The 24,286-nt window shown below is 39.1% G+C and overlaps 1 protein-coding gene across 1 annotated transcript in view; it reads right to left on the bottom strand.

Annotated features, from left to right (window-relative positions):
* Positions 1–22,724, bottom strand: part of CAND1 (cullin associated and neddylation dissociated 1) — a 63,942-nt gene extending 41,218 nt beyond the window's left edge. The window contains exons 1-2 of the mRNA XM_066258218.1: positions 22,217–22,724; positions 10,789–10,932 (exon numbers count right to left, since the gene is read on the bottom strand). Of these exons, the coding sequence (XP_066114315.1) occupies positions 10,789–10,932; positions 22,217–22,284 (212 nt within the window). The 5' untranslated portion in view covers positions 22,285–22,724. The remainder of the gene's footprint in view (positions 1–10,788; positions 10,933–22,216) is intronic.
* Between the last annotated feature and the right edge of the window lie 1,562 nt (positions 22,725–24,286).

Here is a 24,286-nt window from a genome sequence, read left to right as displayed (position 1 = left end):
GACTCTCAATCTGGAGCAAAGAATACTTTCTCTATTGTATTTAAAGACTGGTAAATGTTCAGCATATATTTTGAAAAAAAAATTACTTATTAAGCACATGGCAAAAGAATTAAAAGATAAAAAATAAAGTAAAATTATAGACTCATTTGCTTTATTCTGCAACTTACATTTTTTAAAGACCCATTTTAAGATTGCAAATGTCCCAAGTTAAAGAAATATATATAAAAGAAAGTTGTACTGCATGTCTAGGAATTTTATGCTAATAATAATTTCTCATATTTTAACCTGCTCTTACAGCAAGTATGTACAGGCTTAACTCAAAACAAATTTGAAACCTTTATAAGAAAAACCAATAAAGAAGTATTGAGAAAATGCTTCATTTAAATTGGTATCCACAGCTCTATGGACAACTGATATTTGACAAACAAGGTAAGGGCATACAATGGAGTAAAGACAGCCTCTTTAATAAATGGTGTTGGGAGAATTGGACGGCTACCTGCAAAAAAATGAAACTAGACCACCAACTTACACCATTCACAAAAATAAACTCAAAATGGATAAAAGACTTAAATGTAAGCTGTGAAACCATAAGCATCTTAGAATAAAACATAGGCAGTAAGCTCTCTGACATCTCTCGCAGCAATATATTTGCTGATTTATCTCCACGGGCAAGTGAAATAGAACACAGGATAAACAAATGGGACTATATCAAACTAAAAAGCTTTTGCACAGCTTTAGCACAATAAGAACACAATAAAAAGACAAACTACACAACGGGAGAATATATTTGACAATAAGTCTGATAAGGGGTTAATAACCAAAATTTATGAAGAACTTGTAAATCTCAATCAACACCAGGAAGATAAACAATCCAATCCAAAAATAGGCAAAAGAAATGAATAGACACTTCTCCAAAGAGAACAGACAGATGGCCAATAGGCATATGAAAAAATGCTCAACATCACTAATCATTAGAGAAATGCAAATTAAAACCACAATGAGATATCACCTCACACCAGTCAGAATGGTGCTCATCAAAAAAACAACACAGAGAAAGTGCTGGCGAGGATGTGGAGAAAAGGGAACCCTCCTGCACTGCTGGTGGGAATGCAGACTGGCGCAGCCACTGTGGAAAACAGTATGGAGATTCCTCAAAAAATTAAAAATCGAATTGCCTTTTGACCCAGTTATCCCACTTTTAGGAATATACCTTAAGAACACCATAGAACGGCTCCAAAAGGAGAAATGCACCCCCATGTTTATGGCAGCATTGTTCACAATAGCGAAGATCTGGAAACAGCCCAAGTGTCCGTCAGTGGACGAGTGGATTAAAAGCTTTGGTACATATATAATATGGAATACTACTCAGCCATAAGAAATGATAACATCGGATCATTTATAGTAACATGGATGGACCTTGATAATATTATACAAAGTGAAATAAGTAAATCAGAAAAAACTAAGAACTATATGAATCCATACATAGATGGGACATAAAAATGAGACTCAGAGACATGGACAAGAATGTGATGGTAACGGGAGGGGGTTTGGGGGGGCGAGGAAGGAGAGAGGGTGGGGGTGAGGATGGGGCACAAAGAAAACCAGATAGAAGGTGACGGAAGACAATTTAACTTTGGGTGAGGGGTATGCAACATAATCAAATGTCAAAATTATCTGGAGATGTTTTCTCTGAACATATGTACCCTGATTTATCAATGTCACTGCATTAAAATTAATTTAAAAAAATGAAAAAAAATAAATTGGTATCAAATATTATGACATACAAAATGATATAAAATACCATACTTTAATTTTTATATAAAATTAAAGGTTACACTAATAACTTATGGAAACATTGTTAAAGATTTCTAATATTTGGTATGTTTAAATTAAATAGATGCATTAACAGAGTCTAACTTCCAAGTTTTCTTGGTAGCATCATGCCTAACAAGACGCTTCTACTGCACAGTATGCACAGACAAATGGAATTACCACAGCATTATTTTTTATTTAGACAATTTTAGAGGTGACATTGATCAATTAGCGTACATAGTTTCAGAGAAAACATCTCTAGATCATTTTGACATTTGATTATGTGCTATACCCAACACCCAAAGTCAAACTGACCTTCGTCACCTTTTTTTGGTTTTATATGCCCCTATCCCCTCCTCCTCCTCCCACTGGTAACCACTGCACTCTTATCCATGTCCATGAGTCTCAATTATGTCCCACCTATGTATGAAATCATACAGTTATTAGTTTTTTTCTGATTTACTTATTTCACTCAGTATGTTATCAAGGTCCATCCATTTTGTTGTAAACGATCCAATGTCATCATTTCTTATGGCTGAGTAGTATTCCATAGTATATATGTACCACATCTTCTTTATCCAGTCATCTATTGAAGGGCTTTTTGGTTGTTTCCATGTCTTGGCCACTGTGAAAAATGCAGCAATGAACATGGGGCTGCATGTGTCTTTACATACCAATGTTTTTGAGTTTTGGGGGTATATACCCAGTAGAGGGATTGCTGGGTCATATGGTAGTTCTATTCTTAATTTTTTGATGAACCACCATACTTTCTTCCATAATGGTTGTACTACTTTACATTCCTACCAACAGTGAATGAGGGTTCCTTTTTCTCCACAGCCTTTCCAACACTTATTACCTGTCCTGTTGATAATAGTCAATCTAACAGGTGTGAGGTGATATCTCATTGTAGTTTTGATTGGCATTTCTCTAATAGCTAGTGAAGATGAGCATCTTTCCATGTATCTATTGGCCATTTGTATTACTTCATGGGAGAAGTGTCTGTTTATGTCCGCTTCTTAAATTTATTGGATTGTTTGCTTACTTGTTGAGTGCTGTGAGTTCTTTATATATTTTGGTTATTAGGCCCTTTTCTGGGCTGTTGTTTGCAAATATCATCTCACATTCAGTTGGCTGTCTATTTTGTTGTCAGTGTCTTTTGCTGTGTAAAAGTTTCTTAGTCTGATGGAGTCCCATTCATTTATTTTTGCCTTCACTTCCCTTGCCTTTGGAGTCAAATTCATAAAATGTTCTTTATCGTCAAGGTCCATGAGCTTAGTACCTATGTTTTCTTCTATGTAATTTATTGTTTCATATCTTATATTTAGGTCTTTGATCCATTTTGAATTAATTTTGGTACAAGGAAACATACTGTAGTGGAGCTTCATTCTTTGGCATGTGCCTCTCCAGTTTTCCCAGCACCATTTATTGAAGAGGCTTTCTTTTCTCCATTGTGTTTTTGGCTCCATAATCAAAGATGATTTGACCATATTTATGTGATTTTATTTCAGGGCTCTCTATTCTGTTCCATTGGTCTGAGTGTCTGTTTTTCTGACAATACCATGCTGTTTTGATTATCATGGCTCTATAATATAATTTGAAGTCAAATATTGTAATGCCCCCAGTTTCATTCTTTTTCCTTAGGATTACTTTGGCTATTTGGGGTTTTTATTTTTTTATTTTCATTTTTCCGAAGCTGGAAACGGGGAGGCAGTCAGACAGACTCCCGCATGCGCCCAACCGGGATCCACCCGGCATGCCCACCAGGGGGCAATGTTCTGCCCATCTGGGGCGTCGCTCTGTTGCATCCAGAGCCATTCTAGCACCTGAGGCAGAGGCCACAGAGCCATCCCCAGCGCCCGAGCCATCTTTGCTCCAATGGAGCCTTGGCTGCGGGAGGGGAAGAGAGAGACAGAGAGGAAGGAGAGGGGGAGGGGTGGAGAAGCAGATGGGCGCTTCTCCTGTGTGCCCTGGCTGGGAATCGAACCCGGGACTCCTGCAAGCCAGGCCGACGCTCTACGCTGATCCAACCGGCCAGGGACTATTTGGTGTTTTTAATAGTTCCATATAAACTTGATGATTTTTTGTTCCATTTCTTTAAAAAATGACATTGGAATTTTGATGGAAATTACATTCAATTTGTATATTGCTTTGGGTAATGTGGTTATTTTAACTATATTTATTCTTCCTATCCAAGAACAAGGAATATTTTTCCATTTCATTGTATATTTTTCAATTTCCCTTAACAATGCTTTGTAGCTTTCAGTATATAGGTCCTTTACATTCTTTGTTATGTTTATTCCTAGGTATTTTATTTTTTTGTTGGAACCATAAAAGGGATTATTTTTTTGAGATCATTTTCTGAAGTTTCATTGTGTGCATATATGAAAGCAATAGACTTCTGTATATTTTTTTGGTATCCTGTGACCTTACTGTATTGGTTTATTGCTTCTAAGTCTTTTTGTGGAGTCTTTGGGGTTTTCAATGTACAGGATCATATCATCTGCAAAAAGTGAAACTTTTATTCTTCTTTCCCAATATGAATGCCTTTTATTTCTTTCTCTTGTCTGATTACTCTGGCTAGAACTTCCAGCACTACATTGAATAAGAGTGGAGAGAATGGGCAGCCTTGTCTTGTTACTGATTTTAGAGGAAAGGTTTTCGGTTTTATACCATTTAAAGTTGTTAGTTGATGGTTTGTCATAAATGGCCTTTATTGTGTTGAGATATATTCCTTCTAACCATTTTGTTGAGTGTTTTAAACATAAAATGTTGTATTTTATTGAATGCCTTTTCTGCATCTATTGATAGGATTATAAGGTTTTTGTTCTTTGTTTTGTTGATATGGTGTATTATATTAACTGTTTCACATATGTTGAACCATCCTTGTGATTCCAGGATGAATCCCATTTGATCATGATGAATTATTTTTTTAATATGTTGTTGTGTTCGATTTGCTAGTATTTTGTTTAGGATTTTAGCATCTGTATTCATTTGAGCAGTAGTCAGCAAACTCATTAGTCAACAGAGCCAAATATCAACAGTACTACGATTGAAATTTCTTTAGAGAGCCAAATGTTTTAAACTTAAACTACATAGGTAGGTACATTCCTTATTGAGGTAGTGCCTGCACCTGGTATTTTGTGGAAGAGCCATATTCAAGGGGCCAAAGAGCCGCATGTAGCTCACAAGCCATAATTTGCCAACCAGGGCATTAGATACTGGTCTGTCGTTTTCTTTCTTTGTGTTGTCCTTGCTAAGTTTTGGTATGAAGGTTACGTTGGCCTCATAAAATGTGTTTGAAAGTATTGCTTCTTCTTCAATGTTTTGGAAGACTTTGAGTAGAATAGAAACTAAATCTTCTTTGAATGTTTGATAGATTTCACTAGTATAACCGTCTGGGCCTGGACTTTTATTTTGGGGGAGGTTTTTAATAGTTTTTTCTATTTCCTCCCTGCTAATTGGTCTGTTTAGGCTTTCTGCTTCTTCTTGATTCAGTCTAGGAAGGTTGTATTGTTCTAGGAATTTACCCATTTCTTCTAGATTGTTGAATTTGGTGGCATATAGTTTTTCATAGTATTCTACAATAATTCTTTGTATATCTATGATGTCTGTGGTGATTTCTCCTTTCATTTTGGATTTTGTTTATATGAGTCCTTTCTCTTTTTTCCTTGGTGAGTCTTGCCAAGGGAGTGTCAATTTTGTTGACCTTTTCAAAGCAGCAGCTCCTTGTTTTATTGATACTTTCTATAGTATTTCTGTTCTCTATTTTGTTTATTTCTGCTCTGATTTTTATTATTTCCTTTCTTCTGCTGGTTTTGGGTTGTCTTTGTTCTCCTTTTTCTAGTTCCTTAAGATGTGATGTTAAGCTGTTTAATTGGGCTCTCTATTGTTTGTTCATATAAGCCTGTATTGATATGAACCTCCCTCTTATTACTGCTTTTGCTGCATCCCAGAGATTCTGGTATGTCATACTGTCATTTTCGTTTGTATATATCTTTTGATCTCTGCTTTTATTCTTTGACCTACTCATTTTTTAGAAGTATGTTGTTTAATTTCCACATTTTTAGGGGTTAGTTTACTTTTTTTTTTACAGTTGAATTCTAGTTTCAAAGCTTTATGGTCAGGGAATATGCTTGGATAATTTCAATCTTTCTGAATTTGTTGATGTTATTTTTGTGGCCCAACATATGGTCAATTCTTGAGAATGTTCCATGTACACTGGAGAAAAATGTATATTCCAGCATTTTGGGATGAAATGTTCTGTAGATATCTATCGTATGCAATTTTTCTAGTGTTTCATTTAAGGCCAATATTTCTTTATTGATTTTCCGTTTGGATAAATAATCTAGAGCCGTCAGCGGTGTACTGAGGTCTCCAAGTATGATTGTATTTCTGTCCGTTTGTATTTTTAGATCTACTGACAGGGGTCTCAAACTCAACTCAGCATGTGGGCCGCAGAGCAAGATCACAGCCGTTCGGTGGGCCGCACTAGGTCTACAAAAGGCAACTGTTACGCAACACTTTTCTTACTGCAGTTGAAAACAAAAAAATCAGTACAACAAGCACAATCGTACATGCAGTTTACTCAGTGTCACAAAACGACCGGAAACTGTAGTTCGCATCACAACTGCTGTTAACTAAGCTAATATCTAGCTAGGATGCTAGAGAAATGAAAAATACAAGTAGGCCCCTAGGCTTACTTAATTTTATCCAAAATATTTTGAACTTCGTGGATTAGTCTGCGGGCTGCACAAAATTGTTCGGCGGGCCGCGAGTTTGAGACCCCTGAGTTAGTAGATGTCTTATAAACTTTGGTGCTCCTTGGTTTGATAATATATTAAGAAGCAGTGTGTCTTCTTCATTCAATTTCCCTTTTATAATTATAAGATGACCACCTTCATCTCTGATTATCTTTGTTTTGTAGTCAGTATTGTTACATATCAGTATGACTACACCTCCTTTTCTTTGGATATTATTTGCTTGGAGAATCATTTTCCAACCTTTCATTTTGAATTTGTTTTTATCCTTGTAACTTACATGTGTTTCTTGAAGGCAGCATACAGTTGGATTTCTTTTTTGATCCACTCTGCTACTCTTTTTATTGGTGAGTTCAATCCATTTACATTTAATGTAATTATTGACACTTGAGGTTTTCCTATTGCCATTTTATATATTGCTTTCAAATAGCTCTATCTTGTATGGTTCTTCTCTTTTGTTTTTCTGTCACTTGTTCTTGTTTGGCTGTATTCCATACTTCTTTCCCCTGTTTCTTCTTTTTTTAAGCCATGTTTTTCTTTAGTGGCTTTTTTCAGGGGTGGTTACCATTAGGTAGTAAAAAGGATATGTATCATATTCATTGTAGTACATTATCTCATGAGTGATTCTGGACTCCATCCTCCTTTTCTACTGTTAATCTTTGTTTTCTCCCCTTTTTTGTTTTTGTTGTTACAGATTAATCTTTTTATTGTAATTTTCTTGGAGCTTTTACTTGTGATTTTGTTGTTTTGTTCTTTGTTTCTAGTTGGATAACCCCCTTCAGTATTTTCTGAAGTGGAGGTTTTCTGGTGATAAATTCCCTCATCTTTTCTGTATCTGTGGATGTTTTTATTTCCCCTTTGTATTTGAAGGATAGCTTTGATGGATATAGCATTCTTGGCTGGAAGTTCCTCTCTTTCAGAACTTAAAAATTGGGGTCCACTCTCTTCTGGCTTGTACAGTTTCTGCTGAAAAATCTGATGAGAGCATAATGGGCCTTCCTTTATCGTTGTATTCTTCTTTTCCCTGGCTGCCTTGAGGAATTTTTCTTTGCCATTGGTTTGTGATAATTCCATTATGATGTGCCTTGGAGTAGCTCTGTTTGGGTTAAGATAACTTGGTATTCTGTTTGCTTCTTGGATTTGAGGCTCTAATTCTTTCCACAGGCTTGGGAAGTTCTCATCAATTATTTGTTTGAATATGTTCTCCATTCCATTTTCTCTCCTCCTTTTGATATACCCATTATTCTTAGGTTGCTCTTTCTAATGGACTCAAGACATTTCCTGTAGGGCTTTCTCATTTTTTAAAATTTGTGAATGTCTCTCCTCTTCTCCGCTGTAGTATCTCTAGTTGCCTGTCTTCTGTCACTAATTCTCTATCTGGTCTGTTCTATTAGCTAAGCTTGTTACCACACTTTTCAGTTCATGTATCGAGCTTTTCCTCTCTGTTTGGTTTCTTTTTATAGTTTCAATTTCCTTCGTGAAATATTCTTCTCATTAAATTGTTTTTTGAGCTCTCTAAATTGCCTTTCCATGCTCTGTTGTATTTCTGATTATTTGTAGGACTTCAATTTTTAATTCTGTCATTTAATTCCAAAGTTTCCAAGCAATTAAAATATTTTAGAGATTTTTTATCATCAATTTGAGCTACATCTCCGTCTTTTTGTATCCATGATATTTGATTTCTTTTTCCTTAATGGCATTTGATAGTGGTATTGTTAATAACATTAATAGTAAAAAAATTAAAAAAATAAAAATTGTATAGTGATAAGTGGAACAAAAACTACAGAGAACAAGGAGCAGGAACTGAGGAAAAATGACAAAAGATATAAAAAACGAAGTGAATAACATGCAAAATGCCACAAAGAAAAATATGAATCCAAAATATAATAATTAGTTGATAAATGATAATTGAATGAGAAAAAGAAAATAAAGTAATGGTTTTTGAAATGAAGCCCTCACAAAAAACAAGAATGAAAAATATAAGTATGGATAATGAGGTTCAAAAGGAAAAGGAAAGCATTAAAAGGAGGTTTTGAGAGGTAGCTTCTTTTTATTGGCAGGTGGCGCTATACTACTGTTTTGCACCTGTGGGGCTCTTGGATAGAGGTTTGCTATTGTGTCGCTACGGCAATGACATTGGCTGGGCCTCAGTCTCGTTGGTAGACAGGGCTTGTTAAGGGCTTGGAGGCTCTGACAATGGGAATCTCAATTTTCCAGGTGCCTTTCCCCATGTCTCTCCCAGCTGAGCTAGCATCCTGGGGACTTAGCTGTGAGGTTTGCACTAGCCACTGCTAGCAGAGCAAGAGGCTCTAAGAACAGCCAGGTCCTTCCTCCAGTATCGCTCAAAGCACAGTTCTGGTTAAGGCTGTGCCAACAAGAGCTGCCAGCAAGAGAAGGCAGGGCTGGGAGCCGAATGCAGATCTAGCACCTTTCTAAGGGCGGGTGGACAGATCTAGCACATCTCAGCGTGCCACAAGCTGGGAGCTGATTGCAAATAAAGTACCTTTCGAAGGGCCCCTGGGCATGTCTAGTATGCCTCAGTGCTCTGTGACTCTAATCTCCACAGGCTTCTCCCTTGTGCACTGTTTGGTAGCCTGCAGAAACTGTGCTACCTCAAACCCCACGCCCAATGTGCACGCCCAACTCCCACGACTTCAGCAGTGCACACAGAGGCCTGCACCCACCCACTCAGGTGCACAGCGCTTGTGATCTCAGTCAGAGCTGGGAATGTAGGGATACCCTCAGAAAACTGTATTGGCTCCGCGGAGGCATCCCACCCGGGCAGTCCTAAGTCCAGGGATCCTGGCCCTTGTGCATGTTCCATGCTGGCAGTCGTGGAGCTGGGAATGCACAAAGACACTGGCAATAGCCCACGCAGATGTCTATCGCTGATAAACCTGGGCTAACCCCTCCAACCTGTGTGTGAGTGTGTGCGTACACGCCAGTGGTGCCAGGTGAAGCCACTCGCACACTGCCTGTGATCGCAGGGCCAGGAGTGTACAAAGCTGCTGGCGCCAGCGCCCACAGGCACCCCACCCCGGTAACCTTTGTCAGAGCCTGCCGCCCTTGTGCGCCCCTTGTCCACGATCTCAGGCAGAGCTGGTGTGTTCTTTCTTCTGCTTGATCATACACCCTCACCTAGCTCCTTCCCTCTGCCTCTGACCCTCTGCTTCACTCGGCTCCAGACAAAAGCGCCCCTTCCTCAGTTCAGTAACGAAAGCGAAATACCTCGTTCTCCATTTTATTTTCTTCAGAGTAGATTATATATTCAGCTACCTTTTTGCACAACCATACCTTTGTCTGGTGTATATATCAGTTGCTCCTGAGATTTTTTCTGTTTTTAGTCGTTGAATTTGTTGAAATTTAAAGGGGAGATATTGGGAGCAGCCCTCACGGAGCCATTTCTCTGATGTCACTGAATTACCATAACTTTTAAGGGTTCTTTGTAATCATTTTATCATTCATGTTGATTTGCATTAACTATAGTTTTAACTGCTGCTATTCTTTAAGTTTTACTATTATTTTTTTTGTTTTCACTTCCCCACACTGGAATATAGAGATGGATAGAGGTAAGTAGGCCTTTTAATAAAGATTAAAAGTTAGGTCAAACAAGGCCCTGGCTGGTTTGCTCAGTGGTAGAGCATCAGACGGTGTGTGGACATCCTGGGTTTGATTCCTAGTCAGGGCACACAGGAGAAGTGAATATCTGTTTCTCTACCCCTCCCTTCTTTTTCTGTCCCCTTTTCCCTCTTGCAGCCATGTCTCGATTGGTCTGAGTGAGGTGGCCTTGGGCACTGAGGATGGCTTGTGGCCTCTGCTTCAGAAGCTAAAAAAAAAGGTTCCTTGCTGAACAATGGAGCAATGGCCCCAGATAGGCAGAGCATCGCCCCCTAGTGGGCTTGGTGGGTGGATTTCTCTCCCAACACATGTGGAAGCCTGTCTCTCTGCCTACCCTCCTCTCACTGAATAAAAAATAAAAAGATGGAAGGTCAAACAAGTGAGAGTAGTACTACTTTTGGAGTTTCCTATATGTACTTCTTAAGAAGATAAAGCTACATTTAGTCAATATAGAAATTATAAGGAAATGTATCACATGTACAAAGTATAAATACCATTCTGAAGTCACCTGCTCCAGAAAGACATTAACACAAGACTAAGATAATTTACCATTACATATTTTAAATGAAGAGCATAGTAAGCAAGTAAATAAACCACTTACCATTTGACAGCTAAATTCTGTACCTCTCCATTTTTATCTTCCAGTAACTTCAAAATCATTTTCACTACTTTCCTTTCACTATCATCATCCAATTTGATGGAATCTTTCTGCAGTTCTGTCATCAAATCATTTGTAGCCATAAACCTATCAAAAAATGAAATTTTGTTGGTAATTTAAATAAGGTATCATTACCCAAAATTATCTTTCCTGGATTAGTCTTGATTTCTAATAACTGGCAGGACCTACAGTACATCATCTTTCATTGTAATCGCATCACTGCTTTTAGGGGAAGAAAAGATCCTTTTAACTTCTTCTTTGCATGTGATTTGAATTTTACCTAGGAAGTGTTTATAAACATTAAGAATACCTTCCTAAGTAATATTATGTGTTGGACTGAGGTCATATATTATAAATTACTAGAAAGTTTCCAAAATAAAAATTATCACCTCCACCCCAACTCCGACTACTAGGTATCAGGTGTCTTTTCGAAATGATAGTAAGATGACTCTAGAAAGTTGTTCTATTTGACATCCCTCCCCTTAAGAACCACTGCCAAAGGAAGGTTTAATAGCCCAAACAAAACTCCAAAAATAAAAAAATCAGATTGATCAACTGTTTAATCTTAGTTTTCAGTGAAAGGGTTGAACAGAAGATAAAAATAAACAGACTTGCAGATTTTTCCTTATACCTTACCAGACAATTCACTGTTTTAAAAGAAATTTCTCAGATTAGATAATCACACTGTAATAAAGCCCTTAAATCTGTTTAAGTACCAAATGAAAAACTTCCCATATTCTTGGCTCCCCTCCACCTATTAAAATAATCTGAATTAACCGTTTAATGCCTTTTTCTTTTATTTAAACCAGATCTGTGAGAGCAGAAATTCAATATTCTATGTTACATGCAGAGATGTCAAAATCCATGCCTAAATCAACAATTAAATAAAAACTATTAGAGCTGAATGATAAACCACTATCAGATAATCTGGCAACGTGGGCAATAAACTACATATGTGCGAAGGATTTAACACTTACTAATTTAGCAATAAGAGAATACTAATAAGAGAATCACTAATTTACCTATAAGAGAATTTTAAGGATAATTACAGTAATTAGTATGTTCTTTTAATGCTGCTTTCACAAAGTTTTAAACTACAGGCAAGCTCAATTCTTACAAAATTTTATAAAACTGCTTTTTTATAAAGAAAAGTTTATGTTTAAATTGGTTCTTTTTAAAAATAGACATAATTCTAACTGGAAGCCCCTTTTTACAACAAAAATAAATTTAAACCACACAATATTCTGGAAAGTAAAAAAACCAAACTGAACAGCATATAAATACTATAGGCATTTATATGCAGGCATTAAGTATCTTAACCATTTAACTTAGAAAGAATTCATTAAGTAACCATAAGTTAAGACTTCTTAGAATCCCTGAAATGCTAATCATCGGGTAAAGAAAAACAATGATTAATTTCAGTAAAAAAGTAGATAATCCCAATGTAAAAAATTGTTTGATGGTTCTGAAGTGATTCTATTAGCACACAGATTCATTCTTTTATCCACTACCTATTATGCTCATATGCCTAAAGGCAAAGGCCAGATAAATAAACAAATTTTGGCTCCTAACCTCAAAGATTTTATTTAATAGTCTATTGATTTTCAAAAAACAGTGGTTAAACAAATTATTTAAAAGTTAAAATAAATATCAGCAAAACTAGCAATAGATAATATTTTTAAAGATCAGAAGAACTGGACTGATATAGTATGAGATTATAATAAGAGTTACTTTGTAATGATGACCCCCAAATCCAGAAAATTCTGAGAAATTCTTTCTTCTGTTAATTTGATATAAAAAAACTGCACTATAAATCTTATTAGGAAACTGACCATTTTGAAAACTATCCACAGCAGTTTCAAGAGCTAAATGGTAAAATATCTCTTGAGCATTTACTCTTCTAGGTACAGTGCTAATGGCTAAGGGAAACATAACTCAGTGCCTTTCCCTTAACATTTTCATCTACTCTGGCAAACAGATAAATGAACAAATCTCAAGCTTACAAATTTTTTTAAATAATACTCAGCCCTGGCCAGGTAGCTCAACTGGTTCGAGTATCATCCCAATGCGCCAAGCTTGCAGGTTCGATCCCTGGTAATGGCACATACAAGAAACAACCAATGATGGCATGACTAAGTGGAACAACAAATTGATGTGTCGCTCTAAAAATCAATTTAAAAAGTACTCAAGGGCATTTGGCAATGATCACACCAAAGAACTGATGGTTAGAGTCTCAAAGGATTTAATAGGGGCTTGCATTGGGAAAGTTGTTTGAAATTTTAAATGTTGTTATCTCCATGTGGGGGGTGATGGTGGTGAGAGGCATGGAAACTCAGAGTAAAGAACTAAGGAGCAGTTTAGTGGAAAGTCAATCTGATAACCAAGAAGGCAGGTAGCACATATAGTGTGCATATGCTGGAGAGAGAAGATTCATGTCCCAGGTGAGAAAGAGTGGGACAGCAGAGAGTTCAAAACAGTGCTCAATTTAAAATGTATTAACTATTTATTTCTGGAATTTTCCATTTAACATTTTAGAACCACAGCTGACTAGGTAACTGAAACTGCAGAAAGCAAAGCCGTGGATAAAGAAGTACTACTGCATTCTTTTCTCAGTTTATTTAGTGTCATGATTTATGCACATTTTGTTGGTTTATGCTTTCTGTTATTTGAAATGACCCCTAAGCATAGTGCGAAAGTGCTGTCTAGTTTTCCTAAGTACAAGAAAGCTGTGAGGTGTCTTCCAGAGAAAAATACATGTGTTAGATAAGATTTGTTTAGGTATGAGTTATAGTGCTGTCAGCCTTGAATTCAATGCTAATAAATCAACAACATATATTAAATAAAATGTTTTTAAACAGAAACACATATAAAACAACGTCACAAACTGATCAACTAATGAAAATTCTGTGACTTGCTCATAGGAATCTAACCCTAGAAGTTATGGTTCACTATCACTAATTGAATGTTCATGGTAACGTTGAATAATGAGAACCAACTCTGATATTTACAAGTTTAAAATTAATAGGTCTTCGAAATGGATTGGAAATGGAGATGTTAAGAGCTGAATTAGGAAATAGACAAAGAAGTAAAAGGCCATAGACTCAGGTGTTACAGTTAAGTATGCATCCTGCCTGGAGTCTCCATGTTATTGAACAGCCACTGTCACATCAAGTAGTTCAACCACTCATCTTACAACAGAAGAAAGGGTTAATAAATCTCATTCAACTACAGACTACAATGAATGGCCACTCCTCTGATCTGAAACAATAAAATATCACCAATAGTGAAGATGTGAATGCCATTAATTAATGTTCTGCAGCCCAAATTCACCTGCCTTTGGCCAAAAGCAAGGACTGAGAAGAGAAAGGAGGAGAGGGGGAAGGGGAAAAGGGGAAAGAGAAAAGGAAAGGTGAAGAGGTAGGGGAAAGGGAAGGGAAAGGTGAAGAGGTGGGGGAAAGGAAAGAAGAGAGAAGAGAAGAGAAGAGAAGAGAAGAGAAGAGAAGAGAAGAGAAGAGAAGAGAAGAGAAGAGAAGACCAGCAGCCCCTTAAGTCCAGGAACTGATTTGAGGATCATACCTAAACCTCAATGTTATCCAAACTGATGTGGTGTTTACAACTAAAGCATATTGTATCCTGGACACAAACAATCTCATAAAACAACCATATTAGACAAGTACACTTAGCAACATAAAATATCAAACTTCCTCCTGAGTGCTACATCCTTACTGCTCATCAACTTTAGTCAGCCCTACCTGTAACATTAAGATGTCAAATGACAGAACTGCCCCCAGTTTTAGATATCCTCTCTAAAGCAAATCTCCACTTCCTTAGAAGCTTCCCCAAATTACCCAAATAAATAGGTCCCAACCTTCTTGCTGAGCTATCCCAGTTTCTGTGCTCCCTTACTATAATGGTAAAAAACCAAGATGTGTCAGGGATACCTATATAAAAGAATTTCAAGAAGGAAAAAGTGGCAAACTATTCACATCAAACAGATGAGTAAAGAAAACAACCACTAAATTATGTAGTTACATGAAGATGGTGAGGGATTTGGGGAAAAGCAATTTCAGTGAGCTTAGGTGGGCAACAGATAAGTTTAGTTTATCTTGTAGTCAATGGGAATTAGTAGGGAAGGCAATGATTGGCTGTGATATTAAGGAAGAATATTCTAATGAAAGAGTTACCAACAGGTTGAATTTAAAAAAGGCCTGAGATAGGGAGAGTAATTTGAGAAATACTCATCAGGGAACCAAAGAAGAAAAGAAAAGGTAAAAGGGTGACATCAAGGTTTTCCAACTGTGATATCTAGTGGATGGCAATGTAATATGACAAATAAGGTTTTAAAAAAGGCTTAACTTAAGGTGGGAGGGGGAATTAATATGTTAACTTTCATTCCTTTTTTTTTTTCTTTTACAGGGACAGAGAGAGAGTCAGAGAGAGGGATAAACAGGGACAGACAAGAACGGAGAAAGTTGAGAAGCATCAATCATCAGTTTTTCGTTGCACGTTGCAACACCTTAGTTGTTCATTGATTGCTTTCTCATATGTGCCTTGACTGCGGGCCTTCAGCAGACTGAGTAACCCCTTGCTTGAGCCAGCGACCTTGGATCTAAGCTGGTGAGCTTTTTTCTCAAGCCAGATGAGCCCGCACTCAAGCTGGCAACCTCGGGGTCTCGAACCTGGGTCCTCCGCATCCCAGTCCGACGCTCTATCCACTGCGCCACCACCTGGTCAGGCAATATGTTAATTTTCAGACTCCTGTGGGAAGTCCCACATGGATATAACTTACAGGCAGTGCCATTCATTCATTTATTCAACAAATATTTGGTGGGTACTATTGCTAGGAACTGTGCTAGGTTCTGCGAAGAGTTATGAACAAGACAGTCATAGTCTGGAATTTATACACCTGGCTTATTCTACTGAACTGAAAGCTACTTGCAAGGAGAACTTACTCACCTTTGGTAAATCCAATGCAGAAAAGCATAAATAATGGTAGAAATAAAACTGCACAATGAGTAACTCTCACCACAACCTCACAACCTTTCCCCTCATATATAAACACAATTTCACCTTTGTTTCTAAATGATATGGGTCAACTGTATCAAAAATAAATGGTATGGGCCAAATGTATCACCCAGTGAACCAATAATCTATCAAAGATCTTGTACACATACCACTGCTATCTCACTTTTTCTCATTTATACCCTTTGAGCTATGAATTAACTCAGGACAGCCGTAATATTGTTCATGTAAACAGAACTAATTTTTAGTCATATTTCTTCTTCCCAGTTTCCTCAATGAGGTCCCTTTCTCCTCTTTTTCAGAGCTATAATCATTGCTGAATTAGTGTTACCAGTATACCTATATGAAGAAAAAGCACATTAAGTGAAATCAAGTAATTTTCTGCCAACAACCTGCAAAGTACTTAAAAATGCCCCCAAATCACCTTCTTAATCTCTGCAAATCAATTTCTTCTGATTAAACCTATACTTTTCAAGCACAAGTAATCCAGGTAACTTCATTTAGTACTTCCTATTACATTACTGTAAATGACCACATAGTACTCTCAGTTATGTTATAGGATCTCTAATATCCTTCCAGCTCTGCAAATCTATGATTTTATTGAACAGGACTGAGATTTTTATTAGCCTTTTCAACAGCTTTCAAGAGAAAATGACTTCCAATATCCAAAACATAAATATGCTGGGTAACACAACCATTATCAAGCTAGAAAATTCAACAATACAATCAATTTTTAAAGATTGTCTCAAATGGTTATTTTTTAAAAAGACTGGTAGGTTTTACACTGGCTTCTGGAGGAAACTTCCCCTAATCCTTACATGCTTTTTCTTAACCCTGGAACTAAAATACAATTCAACAAAAAGAAGCATCTATTGAGAACCCACATGATCAAGTCACTAAACAGAGTAAAGGATTCAATTATGTAAGACAAGGTTCGTACCCTCAAAGAGTTTCCACAACAATACCTCCAGTTAGCCAACATTATCTACTCCCTCTCCTCCAATGAAACTCTGTATTATTGTGGTTTCATATTGTTTTCTCTACCCAGAATTTAAAGACCTAGCTCAGACACCCCACAAACATGAATCTCCCTGCTTCTCTGCCACTTAAGCCTGATAACTATATTGCTATAAGTTATGTATCTTTTTACAATAGTGTCTTAACCATTCAACAAGCACGCAGATACTACTAAGAGCAAGCACTACAACTTTAACTTTTTCTAGTCCTTAGGGAATTATTAAAAGCGTCTTTCAGCACAAAATATTCCATAAGCCTAACTTAGAAGGAACTGAAATTTAAGGTCTTAACTCTTACTGTCCCCTAGTCATTCTGCTTTATGTGGTAGTTACGAGTTCATGCTCTGGGGGTATCTGGATAGTCCAGATCAGAGGTCCCAAACTTTTTACACAGGGGGCCAGTTCACTGTCCCTCAGACCGCTGGAGGGCAGGACTATAAAAAAAACTATGAACAAATCCCTATGCACACTGCACATATCTTATTTTAAAGTAAAAAAACAAAACGGGGAACAAATACAATATTTAAAATAAAGAACAAGTAAATTTAGATCAACACACTGACCAGTATTTCAATGGGAACTATGGGCCTGTTTTTGGCTAATGAGATGGTCAATGTCTGGTTCCGTATTTGTCACTGCTAGCCGTAACAAGTGATATGACGTGCTTCCGCAGCCATGATGCATGCATCCCACGTCACCAGAAAAGTAGTAGTGTACGTGAGCGTGAGCAACGCCGCGCTTTGCGGTGCCGCCACATACAGTACTCCAGGAGCACAGAATGCATTCACATCCTGTGCTCCTCTCACTGACCACCAATGAAAGAGGTGTCCCTTCTGGAAGTGCAGCGGAGGCTCGATAAATGGCCTCAGGGGGCCGCGTGCAGCCCGCAGGCTGTAGTTTGGGGACCCCCGGTCCAGATCTACTACTGTCAAACTGACCTTGGGCAAGTAACATCACCATTTCAGTTTCCTCAGCTGTAACAGATTGTTGGTATTCACTTAACTAGAGTTGTAAGAATAAATAGGATTAAATGCATAAACTCCACACTAACTGTTAATATTAACTATTATGTACACAGAGAGAAAAATAATGGCAAATTCTTTCTGTAGCTCTTGATTCTTTGTAATACTTTAATTTAGTTGGGGGTGAAGTATATAAAAATAAAAGCAGAACTTTGTTACCTCAACCCACTGAATATTCAATATTAATATTCATAGTGGAGCATTCACTTTTCTTGCACACTAAAGTTTTCATTGTATCTACAGTCACTAAACCTTATACCCCACCCTCAAAGAATACAAAAATCTAAACTCTAAACACAAAAGAAAAGGAGCATTAGTTTTTTCTCCCAATAAATTGAGCCTGTTATTTAAGTCCTACAGAACAATTTTTTTAAAGTACTGACATTTCAAAACATTGAAACCTACACCCATTTATTTACTTTCTTTGCATTAATGGACGATGTAGTTACCCAGAAACCTGAAATTTCAGGCCTATAAGTGACTTTTGTAATTATCCATGTACAAGCCTCTCAAATGAAAATTTAATCCCAAATTAAGTATCCTGACCAAGATCTCACAGATATTTCACAACAAAAAATCCTTCATGACTAGAACTCACATGAGAGTGGTTTGCACATGTTAGATGCGCTATAATGTTAAGTAGTCTTTTCCTCTCAATATCCTTGGCACTAGGTATTTTAAAACATGTAGCAGAGTCTGATCAGGTGGTGGTGCAATGGACAGAACGTGGGACGGGGACACAGAAGACCCAGGTTCAAAAACCCGAGGTTGCTACTTTGAGCGCACGCTTATCCGGCTTGAGCACAGGCTCAGCAGCTTGAGTGAGGGATCGCTGGCTTGAGCCTAAAGGTCGCTAGCTTGAGCAAGGGGTCCCTCACTCTGCTGTAACCCCCCCCCCCAGGTCAAGGTACACATGAGAAAGCAATCACTGAACAACTAAGAAGCTGCAACAAAGAATTGATGCTTTGCATCTCTCCCCCTCCTGTCTGTCCCTCTCTGTTTCTGTCTCTGTCAAAACAAAAGAACCCCAAGAAAACATAGCAAAACAACTGTGACATTTACAGCAAAATAAATAAATACATTTCTAATGAGAAATTAGAAAGTGTCCTTTTAAGTAGAACACATGTATTAAAGTAAATGCTTGCACTGAAAATATACAGAAAAATCTTCAAACTACTTGACCTCAAATGCTATTTTAATTAAGCTCTTAAATGTCTACAATTTAATTAATACAAAATGCTTTAGTTGCAGACTTGTCTGTTAACTGGATGGCTTTACTGTATCACAAGTTTTTATTTTTTATTATTTATTTATTTATTTGTATTTTTCTGAAGCTGGAAACGGGGAGGCAGTCAGACAGACTCCCGCATGTGCCCGACCGGGATCCACCCGGCACGCCCACCAGGGGGCAATGCTCTGCCCATCCGGGGCGTTGCTCTGTCACGACCAGAGCCACTCTAGCGCCTGGGGCAGAGGCCAAGGAGCCATCCCCAGCGCCCGGGCCATCTTTTGCTCCAATGGAGCTTCGGCTGCGGGAGGGGAAGAGAGAGACAGAGAGGAAGGTGAGGGGGAGGGGTGGAAAGGCAGATGGGCGCCTCTCCTGTGCGTCTTCCGCACGCCAGGCTGACGCTCTACCACTGAGCAAACCGGCCAGGACCACATCACAAGTCTTTAAAATGGAGTTAATAAAAATTCTTTTTTTTTTGGACTTTTAGCCCTCTAACAATTTTTTTAATTTTAATTCTTATTTTTATTTATTTATTCATTTTAGAGGAGAGAGGAGAGGGGAGGAACAGGAAGCATCAACTCCCATATATGCCCTGACCAGGCAAGCCCTGGGCTTTGTATATGTGCTGCCCAAGCGAGGACAAGCCCCGGGCTTTGAACTGGTGACCTCAGCATTGCAGTTCAATGCTTGATCCACTGCGCCACCACAGGCCAGGTGGCAATAAAAATTCTTAATGATGTCAAATTACTGGAAGTCACTTACTGTTCCTAAACATATCTCTACCTAAAAGTATCTTCTACAATACTCACCAACTATTAGAAATATTTCAATATTGCACTTTTAGGAGAATAATCCTCCAAAGTAATGTTTTTATTCCAACCAAACTGCTAAAACACTCTTAATCAAATTCAACACTGACTATAGCTTAACATCAGAGCATTATTTTTCTCTTATAGTTTAAAAAACAAAAACCCAAGCATGTGTATACTTTTGCCTTTACAAACAATTTAAGAAAGCTTCAATAATCATATATGCATATCGTCGTATTATCTTATTTTTTATTCCAAACATATTACCCATACACAAGTCTGACTAGTTGAACAAACTGTAGTATTATAAAGTGCTATCTTTAGACTGAAACTGAACACAATTAAAATTAAATTTCACACTTTTACAAAATGAGAAAAACTGACAAATGGGAGGAAGGGAATCAAACCATACACTCTACAAGCTGAAAGTTAGTGTTATATATAGGTATGTTCCATTCAGAAGTTTATTTAAATTTCAATGGCTTGTAGTGGGAGCAAGCAATGATCCTAATGGAAGTAACCACTCTAATCGTGCTTAAAAAAAAAAACACAAGAAAACCCCCCACAACACTTATTTCCCCCAATAATATAGATTTTGGCCCTACCTACAAATCTAAAATATCAAAATACTCCAAAAAAATATACTCCTCCAAAATCACAACAGTAAAATTTTTAGTATTAGCAATATGGATTTTAAAAGTTTCAAAGGCAATACTAAAAACAAAAACCTTCCTAGGTAGCAAATGCTTGTGAAAATCATTTGGCTTTGAAACCATTGAACTACCACTGTATTTATACATTTTTATATGCCAGCACATAAATTTAATTAGAAACACGAGCTCTACATTTTTCATGGTTGTTGTTTCACAAATCGGGAGATTACTTCTTGTTACATAAGGTTTGGACACGTTTTCAGATGTTAAATCATATAATTCATACAATTAAATAAATAAAAAATAAATAAATGCGCACTTCAGCCACAATTTTAATAGAAAACTGTGTTTTCTTTTAAAATGCACACAATCGATCCCGAGGGTATTGACTCCATGCAGAGGGTACCAGCTCAATCCCCGAGGTCACTGGTTGGAGTTCCGGTCAGGGCACATATGAGAAGCAATCAATAGCACAACTAAGTGGAATCAGTTGATGCTTCTCTCTCTCCTTCACTCTCAAAAAAAAAAAAAACTATTTTAAAAACGATTACGTTAAGATGCACACAATAAACAACCTCTATGCCTTAGACAACAAAACAAGCATGAAGCTTTTTTAGATCGAAAGCTTTCTTAGCTTGTGATGGGATAGGAGGCGGGAAGAAAAGAATGCAACTATTACAGTAGTGCAAAAGAATAAAAATAAAAAAAAGAACCAAGATAGCCCATGAAAAGATAATTCTACAATACACATGTAACCAAGGTCTGGAGCAGGCAGTACAAGTCTCCTGGAACAGCACTGCTAACATATTTACCATCCGCATATTATAAAATTACTCCTTCCAATAAAACCCGTCTGTGCTTGGTTTACTTTTCTGTGTAATGTTGAGCAATTTAACTTTCTGAGGGTATATTCTGGTTATAAAAAAATAAAACTGAAACCCCAAGTTCCTGCTTAGGTTTTACCTGCCAAGGGAAAATGACAGAGATGCTGGCGGGAAAACCCTACGAGTCAAGTTTCCTCCATCCTGGCTGCCCTCCCCCTTCTTCCCACTTTCACGAATGAGATAATCCAAAGAAAAAGTTTACAACCTAATCCGAGAAGAGCTCAAAAAAACCAAATTGTTCAAAATGAATGCACCTAGGCCCTCTTCCAGTTATGGGAAAAGAGACAGCGAGGCCCCCGAATGGGCAGCAGCTCGGTCAGCAAGGAGGGCGGCCTAGCGCCTCCAGTGGGCCGGCGGGTAGGCCCGGCCTCCAGATCCCCCAAGCAGAAGCCCCTTCTCCACAAGAGTGGGTGACTTCTCCCTTTTCCCCACCTGGGACCCGGAAATCATGTCGGGGGGAGGCGGGGAAGAGTAGCACAGACGCGGTAGGAACGTTTGCGGACGCAGAAGGGAGCCGAGGCCAGCGGCAGACAGCCGCCTGGAGAAGAATGGGGGAGGGGGTCGCACGGTGGGAAAGGAAGTGGAGCGCCGGGATCGGGGACAGAAGTGGTGGGCCGGGGACCCCGGGAAAGCGGAGGAGCCAGTTAAGGCTAAAGGGGTGGGGCAAGGCCTATGTGAGGGCCGACGCCGCAGATGGGGGACCCCGAGGTATGTTTAGGGTCGAATTCCGGCCTTACCTGAAGTCCTTGTCACTGGATGTCATTTTTTCCAGCAGATTGGAAATGTGGTACGAGGCGCTCGCCATGTTGACGGCCTTGATCCCGCCCGCCGGCCCTGCTGATGCTGCTGTCCGCTGCCGCCGCCGCTGCTGCTCCTCCTCTCGCTCCTGGCGGTCCCGCTTCCAGGGTCGCAGCGCGACGCCTACACAGACTAGGGAGGCGCCTCCACGGGTTGCCCCCGCCCCGGCGAGGCGTGGGCCTGTCCCGGGGAAAGCAGAGGCTACAAGGCCGCCCTAACGACGGCGCTGCTCGCCGAAAAACGAGCTCATGGGAAGCAAGGAGTACAGCAGGGCCTCTCCCGGGAGCCAGACACTTCCACTGGGGCTCGTCTCGCTCCCACTCCCTCCGCACTCTCTCCCTAGGGCAAAGGGCCAAAACCCGCCTCCTACGCTCCGGGGACAGTTGCGGCAGACGCGGGACGCAACGGAAAGCTGAGGTCAGGGTTCACGGAGGTCTCCCCACGCACGCTTAGAGACGCTAGTTAAAGGACAATCCTGTTGGCTGAGGCTTGTGTCAGTCTGCACGGGTACCGCCCTTCAGGAGGCAAGACCACGATCAAAACGGGCTGTTCTCGCGGGACTTAAAAGCGACGGTTAAAGGATTGGGGGCGGGGGGGGGGGTGCGAGTGGGACAAATGTGCTTTAATCTGAAAATAACTTGATTTTTTTTTTTTGTATGGTAGAAAAAAATGTATGACTTTTAAGGGATATAAGGACTGGACCTAATGCTATTTAAGAGGTTAGCCTGCAGACCAGCTGAAGAATTATTAAAAACAGCTTTCCTTTCAAATCGGATGCGTGGCCTACATTGCCTTTAACCACGATGGTATATTGTTGCCACGTGAAAACCACAAACCCCAGAATTCAGTTGGGTGGGTGGGTTTACAGAGGACCAGGATATCATTGGCTGAAGGAATTCTCTTTATTGGCTCCCTTGGAAGGAAGGAATATTGGGATTTGCAGTCTGGCAAAGCATCTACGGTGAAGAGAACCTTTATATCTGCGTGTTTGGTTTCTGCAGCTGATTCGGATACTCTCTGCTTTTGTTATGATGGGATGTCCGCCGATAGGCTACTGCGGTTTGGGCAGGTGCATTGCGGATCAGTTGGTGTTCTTAGGAAAGGCCTAGGAGCGATTTAACACTAATCCTTGAGAGTGATAGTGGCTTCCTTCTTTAAAGACAGCAGATCATCTGCTGGCCACGCTCTTTCCTTCTGAGCGTTGAAGAGCCAGCTTCCTAAAGCAAGAAGGACTGTCGTAAGATTAATGGGCCAACGACTAGTTATTTTATTTAGGGCCTACTGGTTTTAGTCAGAATAGCTAAATGACTACCTTCTCTAGACAGTTTTTGTGGACTTGATAATCCTACCACTGTGTATTTTATTGTGCCGAGACATATACACACAGCAATAATAGATTAGATATCAAATCACTTGTTTTAGTATCCATGTTTTTTATATACTTAGTTAAAACTAGCTACAAGCCTTTTTGAAAGCAAAAAATAAAAATAAAAAATCCCAGTCAAGCAGCAAGGAAAATTCAATTGCAATCTGTTACTGCTCCTATTAAAAAAAGAAAAACGAACTTTAGCTACTTTCTTCCAAGCAGTAAATCTGACCTTTCCCTACTATTCTTTCCTATAGCCACCAAATGTTATTCCGTGTCCTCTAAAAGCAAGGCACTGTTCGCAATAACAGTTAAAACCAGTGAGGTCGGCCCTGGCCGGTTAGCTCAGTGGTAGAGTGTCGGCCTGGCGTGCAGGAGTCCCTGGTTCGATTCCCGACCAGAGCACACAGGAGAAGCGCCCATCTGCTTCTCCACCCCTCCCCCTCTCCTTCCTCTCTGTCTCTCTCTTCCCCTCCCGCAGCCGAGGCTCCATTGGAGCAAAAGTTTGCCGGGGCGCTGAGGATGGCTCTGTGGCCTCTGCCTCAGGTGCTAGAATGGCTCTGATTGTGGCAGAGCATCGCCCCCTGGTGGGCATGCCGGGTGGATCTCGGTGGGGCGCGTGCGGAAGTCTGTCTGACTGCCT

This window comes from Saccopteryx bilineata, chromosome 2 (genome assembly GCF_036850765.1).
Source record: "Saccopteryx bilineata isolate mSacBil1 chromosome 2, mSacBil1_pri_phased_curated, whole genome shotgun sequence".
NCBI classification, from domain to species: domain Eukaryota; kingdom Metazoa; phylum Chordata; class Mammalia; order Chiroptera; family Emballonuridae; genus Saccopteryx; species Saccopteryx bilineata.
The sequence above is the reverse complement of the archived record's forward strand: the minus strand, read 5'-3'. Positions and strand labels throughout refer to the sequence as shown.